Genomic DNA, 10,193 nt, shown 5'->3' on the forward strand with positions numbered 1-10,193 from the left:
ATAGATGGAAAACATCAATATAAGGAGCAAAACTACACCCTAGAAGAAGCAAGAAAGTAATCTTTCAAAAAATCCACACAAACCTATTTCCACCTCTTACAACAAAAACAGAAAGTAACAATTACTTTTTCTTAATATCTTAATATGAAAATTAATATTACCAACATGTCCTAATTGATTGAAATCCAAAAGTATGAGGAATTAGAAATGTATTGACTGTCATCCAATGGTCTGTCTAATTTGGTAATTGGAGAAATAGGTCCAATATTGTACAATCCATATACACTTTCAGCTTGTTTGTTCGTGACAGTGTCTTGCTATGTACCACATAATAGTCTTGAGATCTTGCTTCTCCTATCTCAGCCTCTCTATTGTTTATTTCATGTTTTTACACAATACTATGGTTTTCAGAACAGCTTACATATTTTAAAAGTATTTATATACCCAAAAGAAGTTACCACAGTAAGAGCCAAGATTTTAAGCTCTACTAAATACAAAACAAACAAACATAAACACTTTATATATTTATGTTCATTTAAGAAAATATTAGTAGTGATGTATTATTTTGAAATATACAATTAATACGTTTGGAGTTATTTAAAATTTATACTGAGAAAAACGTATGTATTTTCAGTATTGCCATAGACAAGCATCTACATAAGACTGTTAAATTGATTGTTTTATATCAAACAATTTTTATAATACTCATTTTTTTGTTATAATATTTTATAAATTTTGAAGAATATGACAAAAAGATATTGTAGGTATTGAAGGGGGTCTCTGGGAGGAATTGGGGTACAAAAGGGAAACAAGAATATGATTTAATTCTATTTACTTAAAATATGTTTTTAAATGCTAACAAATTCAGATAAATTGAAATCAAGTAACTTTTCTTATCATAATGCAATAAAACTTAGAAAGAAAATCAGCCCTCGACACAAGGGTTTGTAAAATAAAATAAAATAAAAATAAAAAAAGAAATAAAATAAAATAAAGAAGAAAAATAAAAAATAATGAACAAAAAAAAAAGAAAAAAGGACAAATTTAACTTTGTTAAAAATTAATAATTTTCACCATCAAAGGACACCAGAACAATCAAAGTATTACAGTTAGGATTCTAGGTTTGTAAATATTAATAAATTGTGATAATGAATAACTTTTTTTTGTTTTATTCAATATTAAATCTGACCAAATCCTGAAGTAAATTGGTAAGTTATGTGAATATGTGAATAACTGATTCAAAATCATATACTTCAGGTATACTGTCCACTCAACATAAGAATTAAATATTAATGACAACAAATAACAGTATTAAGTAATTTAAAAGAAATGGAATGGGGAAATGAGTTGATAAACTACTCACATAAATAATTTTATTTATTTGCTTCTACATTTACTCTAAGTCAACTAACATTTAAGTGCCTAGCATGTGTGACATGTACAATACTTCATACAAACTGCCTAGGGCCTCTTATTTGGAAAGTTAACAAATCTATAGACATAAACTCATAAACTATACTGTTACTCTTCTTATGCCAAATCTAGAACAGATAAGCACAAGCATGTTCATCATAATGATTCTTAATATTCCCCAAAATGATAAAACTGTTCCTCCTAAACTAAAAATAACAATTTAAAAACTGAGAAGATATTTATAATATGTAGCTATTTAGCATAAAGACAACAAATAACTCTTACAAATCAAAAAAATGAAAGAAAGAAGGAAAGAAAGAAAAGTGAGAAAGAGAAGAAAAGGAATTCAGCTCAAGAAGAAGTAGAAAAGTCTACAAAACAAAAAGCAATCTTCCAAGGGGCTGGAGAGATGGCTCAGTAGTTAAGAACACTTGCTGCTCTTCCAGAGGACATGAGTTTGGTTCCTAACATCCATTTCAGAAGGCTGACAACCATCTATCCCCAACTCCAGGGAATCCAAATGCTTCTTTCTGGCCTCTGTGGGCACCTGCATTCAAATGCACATACCCACATCAAATACACACACCTATACATGATTAAAAATAGTAAAGCTAAGTTTTATAAAGGAAATATTTTATAGCATGAAAATCAGAAACATCATCAAGAGACAATTATGGCCTTTTGACTTGTAAAAGTTAACAATGACGATATCAAGTGTTGAGAAGGACCTTTAGTCGCATGTGTTTGTTAGCATGAGTATAAATTCATATAACCCCATTGGAAGTTCAGTATCACCTCTTAATGCCAAAAGCCTTCACACCTACCCTGTGAAGCAGCAACTGGGCCTCGACATATACTTTTAGCTCTTTCATAGACATACATGGGAAACATGTACAGACAGCCAATAATATCTATACTCCCAAATATGAAAACAAAAAAATAAACTAACAAGAGTTAAATAAAGTCAACAATGGGAGATATCCACTCAACTAAATATATAGCAGTTATCCTGAATGACTACAATAATATACACTAATAATATGAATAAATTTATCTAATGTAGGTGGAAACCCAAGATTATATTTACCACAATTATATAAAAACTAAGGTAAAGGACACATCTTTTAGGATTATACATTCTATAAAATTACACACAAGGAGGAGACTAAGCCACATTCTTCTCAGTGGTGACTATCTGGGTGGAACAGGAGATGAAGTTGGGGATCAAGGACAGAGGGAAACAACGCACAGATATTGAAGGAGGTAAAGTGGTGGTCCATGAGTACTTATTATGACACTTAAAGATTCAGTAGTGTGCATGCCTGAGGTTTAATAAAAGAAAAAAAAATTACATGTAATTTATTCAATGAAAACTCTGAAACAGCCAAAATAATGATCCCTTTTGTAACTACAGGGCAGGAAAAACAAAAAGGCTAATGTACAAAAATACATGTTACTTAGCACACATTAGCATGTAGGTGGCAAATCTTCTAGAACCAAAAATAAATCCCAAAGTCTATCATAATTACTTTCCAACAAATTAAAATGTCTATGTGCCCAGGCAGTAAACCTTTAACCAACTAGGGAAGCAAAGTAGTGTTGCAAATAAATGGATATCAATTTAAACTTTACTATCAATTCTATATAATTCTTGTGTATCCATTCATCTTTATAATGCAGCAGTTTAGCAAGTATGTATTGGTATTATAAACAAACTACAGGTGACTGAAGGCAAAAGGGAAGATTGTAGGTTATATGTACATACTATGCTATTTCACATATAAAACTTAAGCATCTAAGAATTCTGAGATCCAGAAGTGGCAGGGAATAAACTCCCTACTGATTTCTAGGAACAACTGTATCTGTAATATCATCTATATACATCCTTTAGTAAAATGCAAATGCTACTATTGTTTGGGAAATAACAAGAAAATAAGGTTTCTGCATGCTCAATACAGATGCAGTTGATTCTTTTAAAAAATGACTTATTTATTTTGATTTTGGCTTTATGTGCATTGCTGTTTTGTCTACATTTATATCTGAGAGTATCAAACCCCTGGAGGAAGAGGAATCTGTAAGCTGCCATGCTGGGAATTGAACCTGGGTCCTTTGGAAGAGCAGTCAGTCCTAACCACTGAGCCATCTCTCCATTTCTACACATAGACTCACACAGACACACAGATACTGCCACCTCCCCCATCCTTCCCACCCTTTTGAGACTAACAGCTTTTATGTAGCTCTGGCTTTCCTGTAACTTTACTAGACCAGGTTGACCTTAAACTCAGAGATCCCATCACTTGGGAGGCAGAGGCATTTGGCTGAATCCATGAATGAAGAAACCAAGGATACAAAGGTTAACTGTAATTGAGTATGACAATAACTATAATAAATTTTTCATAAAATGATCAAGACAGTCATCATTATAGGTAACAAATGAAACCTTCCTATTAATATTCTGAGCACCTTCTAAGTGCCAACACTGAACTAGGTTGTGAACAAACTTAAAATTTAAACTATGAATAGTCACTTGAGAAATCAACCCATTTCTCATCAGAAACAGTCATTGTGAAGCAAAGGAAGCCTGGATAAGGTGGTTTATATTGTTACTTTGTGGAATAGTGCCTCTACCATACACTACCAAATAAAGATCACTGCTCCTGATTCTAGTGGGATCTTAAAGTTTACATCAAAGTTAACGCTGATCAACATTTGGACCAATTCTTAGAAACTGACACACACAGATGGAATACACAGCATTTATGAGTTCACAGAACTAAGACAACTTCGTGATGGAAACACATAGATCAGAGTTCAAAATCAGAGTTAACACTGTAGTAATCATGGGAAACTGACTTAACATTCTTGTCTGTTGGTGGGTTGATTTCCTGTTTTTTGTTTTTGAGGCAGCATCTCACTATTTAGCTCTGGCTAGCCTGGAAGTAACTATAGACCAGGCATGCCTTGAACTCAGCACTCTCTCTGCTTTTCCCTGAGTGCTGGAATTAATGACATGTCCCACCGTGCCTGACAACTTAACACTCTTGAGGTTTCCTAATTCATAAAAGTAACTCATCTAGATCTTTGTAACTAGATCTTTGTAAATATCAAATAGGTATAAAAGATATCTAAGAACAATGTCTGATATGTAGCAAATAATGCTATTTGCAATTTCATAAAACTCTCTACCAGTACAAATGTTATTTGTGCTATTCTAGAAAGTAAAAATCACCCTGTCATATTTAGATCCTTCAGCAGTTTTGGCAGATACTCGATTGACATTAACATCTGTAATTTAAGGGTAACTACCTACCATAACTTTTCTCTTGAGTAAATTTCCTTCACCCAAGCAGACACTTTAGGAACTTTGATGAAGGAGATGAATCACCAATATCAACAAAATTATTGTAAATAGTTTCTTCTACTCAATATCTGGTTCTGTGCTCTCTAAAATTACTTCAATAGATATTTGGAGATTCTTGATACTTTTTATTAATTCCCGTTTCCTTAGAAATAAAATTTAGGGTTTTTTTGTTTTCTTTTTTTGTTTTTTTGTCTCACAAAAATAAGTTTCCTGCTATGATTCAAATAAAAAAATTAAGAATACTATTATATAAAAGCTAGAAACTGTTTAAATTTTTCAACAGCCTGCTTTTGTTTTTATTATAACAAATGTTCTTCCTTAAACCTTCAAGTCTTTGGCTAACAAAGTTAGTGTGCACTCTATTAATGCTGTCTTGTTTAATAAGCCCCCACCTTATTAGAGTTAAAAACGTTACTCACAGACACATTACAGTAAGGATGAAGACAAAATAATGTGCTTCAGATTTACAAATTTGCCTTTCTAGAAGGCAAAGGCTATTAACAAGTCAATTCTAGCTCTAGCCAAGTATTTCCAATTCTACAGTAGGGTTAAAATTGAAACTGAATGTATGTTTATAAACATCCATTGAAGTTATAATCAGCACCTAGAGTGAAACAGTATTCTTAAGACAAGATATGGTGAACTAAGAGTGTTCGGCCATTAAACATATCTTAAAATTGGTTCCGTACTAAATACTTAGTGTGTTTGGCAAAAATCATAAAGAATTAATTTTCCATCTAAATAAATTCAAAAAATTTAGAAGCTTTAAAAAATGATTGTCTGAATAAACTTTTGGCAAATACTAAGTCAATGTACATTTTCATGACTAAACGAAATAAGTGAATAAATGACATGTAAATTTATGGCCATGTATCTTAAGTGATGACAGGGAACAATATTAATGTTTTAGTAAATATAATAAACTTTAAATGTAATAACTTTTATTAGAGCTAAGAATATAAAAAAGAAAAATGTCCTTGATATATAATGACAATGTAAAAGCTATTATTAAAGTACCACTTATAAGAACTAGTTTTTAGAGGAAGCTATACTTTATTACAAAACATAACTGCATTGGGTGTTCATTTGTTTCCACTTTTTATATTGTCATATTTAAAGGTTTTTTTCATTCTTTAACTGCTTGGTCCTGCTAAACTTGACCTTACTAACAAAAAGGTCCTAAATAAAACTTAATAATAAAAAATGCTTTCGGTTACAATGCCAAAAAAAGTGCCATTTATGCTAACCCCCAGAAAATACAAGGATGCCATACACTTTATAATTCTAACACCACTGATTAAAAAATGCTGCCATTTTAATGGCACTTTCTTATCAAAATCAATGTGTACTTTTCACATTTCAAAATAAGGCAATATATGTTATTTCCAAAAAAATTAAGACCAAAAGTACATGCTTACTTTTAGGAACATGTAAATTTTAAAAAAGGATCTATTCAGTTAGCAAATGAGTGTTGTGAAGAGCTGCTTACTAAAAGCTAATTGTAGTTAAAAAGTTATATAGTGACATTTTCAAATGACAGGAAATTCAACTTCACATTTCCAAAGGATTCCACAAGTGCAGTAGTGCATTCGTGTACCCTATTGAAGTCTCTAACTTTTAAGATATAGCCAATATCATAGCAATGTGTTTAAACTTACATCTGATTGACGGAATATACCAGGCTTATAATGGGATCTAGAAAGAAATGCATTTCAAAAAGAAATTTACACATTCAAGCAATTAGTAATTTTGTCCTCATTAAAAAAAAAAAAAAAAAAAAAACAACCCTCTAATGCACTTGTTAAAAAAAAAAAAATGAACTGCCCAATTTTTCCAAAAGAAATGCAAGTGTCTCTCTGTTCTCACCTCTAATATCTGAGTAGCCAAAATATGAATACATTAAAACAAAACAAACCCAGTTTAGAGACAAAATTTTAATCCAGATGTAAACATCTCCTGAATACTCCAAAGTAATGAAAAATAACCCACAGGGTAAACCTAAATGTCCTACTCCTTAGGGAGCTCAAAACAAAAATCGTGCTTACTTCATCAAATATCTAGCTGGAAATAGGAAAGAATAATATTGCTTCGACACCGACTGCGCTAATTACGGGATCTATTTTGTTATCTTCTGCAGACATGTGCTGCCTAACGTTTTCACTTAAAGAACTGTTCTCTGGTTTGTAAACAACTTCTGGAGCTCTCTTTCTCTCCCTGTGTGTGTCTCTCTCTCTTGTGTCCAAACCGGAGGGAAAATGAAAGTCGGGGGTTGGGGGGGAGCATCAATATCTGAACTTCCGGATGTGAGCACGGGAGAGTCGTCGGAGGGACCACCTCTCGCTCTCCGAGTTAGAAAAGGAAAAGTTGGGAGAAGAGACGCGGCTCCGCAGATCACGCTGCAGGCTCCCGGTCACCTGAAGGGGGCCGGCAGGCAGCGCAAGGCCATCCCTCCCCAGCGAGCGAGTCCTCGGGGGCTGAAGGTCCGGGGGCCGCTCTTTGTGCAGTCGGAGGGGAAGGGCAGGGAGCCGCCGCAGCCTGGGAGTCATTCAAAAGAGCGAGGGAGCCGGGTTGGAGGGGGGGAGGGCGGGGCGGGCGGTGACACCGGGAGGGGACCCGAGCGAGCGAGCACACGGCCCCGCCCGCGGGGACGGGGTCCCTCCGCCCGGTGGCCTCCGAGAGAGAGCGCGCGGGAGACCCGGTCCCGGGGCGGGGCGGAGAAGCGGCTCCGGTCCGACCCCCCGCGAGTTCCCACACCTAGCGGGCCAGGGGCGCGCTGCGCGGCGTCCTCCCCCCGCCAACCCGACCCCGCGGCCGCCTTCCCCCGCCGGGTTCCCCGGGCGGCGCGCCCGCAGGCCCGCGGCCCTTACCTGCAGCTCGGTGAGGAGGATCTCCCCCCGGTCAGGGTTGGACGCCATGGCGCTCCGCTCTGGACTCCGCACCCGAAGGCGGCCGGCAGCGCGGCCGAGGGAGAAGGCGGGACGGGAGCCGGGCGGGGGGTGAGGACCGGAGAGAAAGCAGCTAGCTAGCTAGGGAGTCATGGAGGCGCGGCCCGGCCCGGCGGCAGGCGCGGCTCAGGCGGCCCGGCTCATGGAGAGCGGCGGGGAGCGAGGGCCCTCGGCGCGGCTCCCCTCGCCGCCCGCCCGCCGCCGCCCGCCGGACTCGGTTCCCTCAGCCGCTCCCCTCAGGGCGACGCCGGGAGCCGCCTCGGAGCTCTCGGTGCGGGGCGCAGCGGCCGCGGCGGCAGCTCCTCCTGTCGCACCATTTGGCTGTCACCGCGTCGCAAAAGCGGCCTCGCTTGGCGGCTGCCGGCGCACGTGACGGCCGCAGGCCCCGCCCCACTGGGCGGGCTCTGGGAAGACGGGGTTGGCGGGGGCCCCGGGGCCAGGCGCGCGGGGCGGCGCGGGGCGGGGCGGAGCGGAGCGGGCTCTGGGCGGGCCGGGGTGACACTGGGGCGAGCGGCCTGGGCTCGCGTCGCCCGGAGGCGGGAAGGGCGAGCGGGCCACACCCACCGCGGCCGCGCTTAACGGCTCTGCGCGAACGCTAGGTCTGGCCTCCGGCCGCAGGTTGGGCCTACCTTCGGCTCGCCCTGCTGGGGAGCGGGATCGGGACGCTCGCCCGCCCGCCTGCCTGCCCGCTGGCCACGCGCTGCCCCTTCCTCCCTTCCCCACCTGCCGAAGCGCATCAACCCCTTGCCTTTTGCTCGCGCGAGGTCGCCACCCGTAAGGTGCACCGCGAGCCAAACCGGCTCGGAAGAGGCGCTCGGGAGGAGTGGGAGTGGTCAGAGCTGCCACAACTTTTCAGTGCCCTCCCCGCTGGCTGCCTTTTCCTCGAGCGCTACCCTGAGCTGTGTGGTTGGGGCTAGAAAACTACTGAGCCCAAAGCTGGATTAGCTCACTTGTTGATTTTTTTTTTTTCTTTTTTGATGAGGCAGAATGAAGGTCGGGAAGGAACCAAAGCGGACCTTGGGGAGGTGTAAATGAGAACTAGCTACTTAGTAGCATAGTCTACTTAGTAACAGTGTAACTTGCAGAAAATTAGGCTTCTACAAGGAACACTATGTATCGCAAGTATCCACGGAGACACTAAGCTGTAGCCTTTGTCTAACCAATGAGTGGACACTCCGGGTACGCTTCCCTTGGGATTCTTAAGGTTAAGTGCATATAGCTGGTTAAAAGGAAGGTGGCGAAGGTGGTGGTGGCTGTTTAGGTGAGTATGAGGAGTTAAATGGCAGGCTCCAGGTGGGTAGCTTCAAGTCTGAGAATCACTTTGCCTCCCTCTCATGTGACATGGACGCAGGCCCCTGCAGATTTGTCTAGAGAGTCTCACTGAAGTCAGAAAGCATAGAAAGTCTCGAGTTGTGTGACTCCAACTCACAATATATTGACAAATTTTTTCCGGTTGGTACTTCAAAAGTTTTACTATTTATATGATTAATGAATTGCCTGGGTTGAAAACGATAAAAGCAACAAGTGCCTTAATTATTAAGTTACATAGCATTTAATGGCTGAACACTGATACTTTAGCAAATCTTGTCTTAGGAATACTTTTTCACTCTAGATGCTGATTATAGCTTAAGTGAAATACTTACTTATAAACGCACATCCAGTTTCATCATACTGCAGAATTTGAAATACTTTGCTAGAGCGGAAATTGGCTTGTTATTAACCTTGGCTTCAAGAATGGCAGATCTGTAAACCTGAGACACATTCCTTTGTCTTCATACTTACTGTACTGTGACTAACGTTTTTTAACTCCACTTAATAACATGGAGGCGTATTAATAAAAGAAACAACAAGGAACTAAGAACATTTGGAGAAGCCAGGATATATAATTACCTTCCCTAGTAACTAATAGTCAGAGAGAGTTAGACCCTGGGGTTACGAGTAGGATTAAGAAAGAGTCTCTAACAAGTGAGTAGGGAGTCCTCTTGAGGAAGCAGTGTTGTGTCCAAAACACTATATTACAATTTTAAATGGTAGATACAAAGTGGTAGGGGGGGAAGTAATGCTAGTATGGTTTTTTTTGTAAAGTACACATAACAAAACTTAGCATTTAAAGTGGGGCACTAGAGGTACATCTACACAATGGAGTACTACTCAGCTATTAAAAACAATAAATATGAAATTCTTAGGGAAATGGATAGATCTGGAGAATATCATCCTGAGTGAGGTAACCCAATCACAAAAGAACAAACACGGTATGCACTCTCTGATAAGTGGTTATTAGCCCAGAAGTTTGGAATACAGGAAGAAAAACCCACAAACCACAAGGAACTCAAGAAGAAGGAAGACCAAAAGGTGAACATTTCATTCCTTCTTAAAAGGGGGAACCAAGTACCCATGGAAGGAGTGGGAGATTAACTATGGAGCAGAGACTGAAGGAAAGACAAGCCAGCCTAAATATAGCTATCTCCTGAGAG

The 10,193-nt window shown here is 39.6% G+C and overlaps 1 protein-coding gene and 1 long non-coding RNA gene across 3 annotated transcripts in view; one reads left to right on the plus strand and one right to left on the minus strand.

Annotated features, from left to right (window-relative positions):
- The window catches only part of Pkn2 (protein kinase N2), a 97,610-nt gene extending 89,059 nt beyond the window's left edge, over positions 1-8,551 (minus strand). The window contains exon 1 of one of the 2 annotated variants that reach the window (XM_031375714.1): positions 8,468-8,551. Coding sequence is in view for 1 of the 2 variants with exons in the window: in XM_031375713.1 (XP_031231573.1) it covers positions 7,642-7,689 (48 nt within the window). In the remaining variant the exon portion in view is untranslated. Of the gene's footprint in view, positions 1-7,641; positions 8,069-8,467 lie in introns of those variants that run through there. The other variant, XM_031375713.1, reaches the window with a different exon arrangement.
- LOC116093882 overlaps positions 7,429-10,193 on the plus strand; it is a 19,361-nt gene continuing 16,596 nt past the window's right edge. The window contains exon 1 of the long non-coding RNA XR_004119865.1: positions 7,429-7,651. This is a non-coding gene — a long non-coding RNA (uncharacterized LOC116093882). The remainder of the gene's footprint in view (positions 7,652-10,193) is intronic.

Source organism: Mastomys coucha, unplaced genomic scaffold, assembly GCF_008632895.1.
Source record: "Mastomys coucha isolate ucsf_1 unplaced genomic scaffold, UCSF_Mcou_1 pScaffold16, whole genome shotgun sequence".
NCBI classification, from domain to species: domain Eukaryota; kingdom Metazoa; phylum Chordata; class Mammalia; order Rodentia; family Muridae; genus Mastomys; species Mastomys coucha.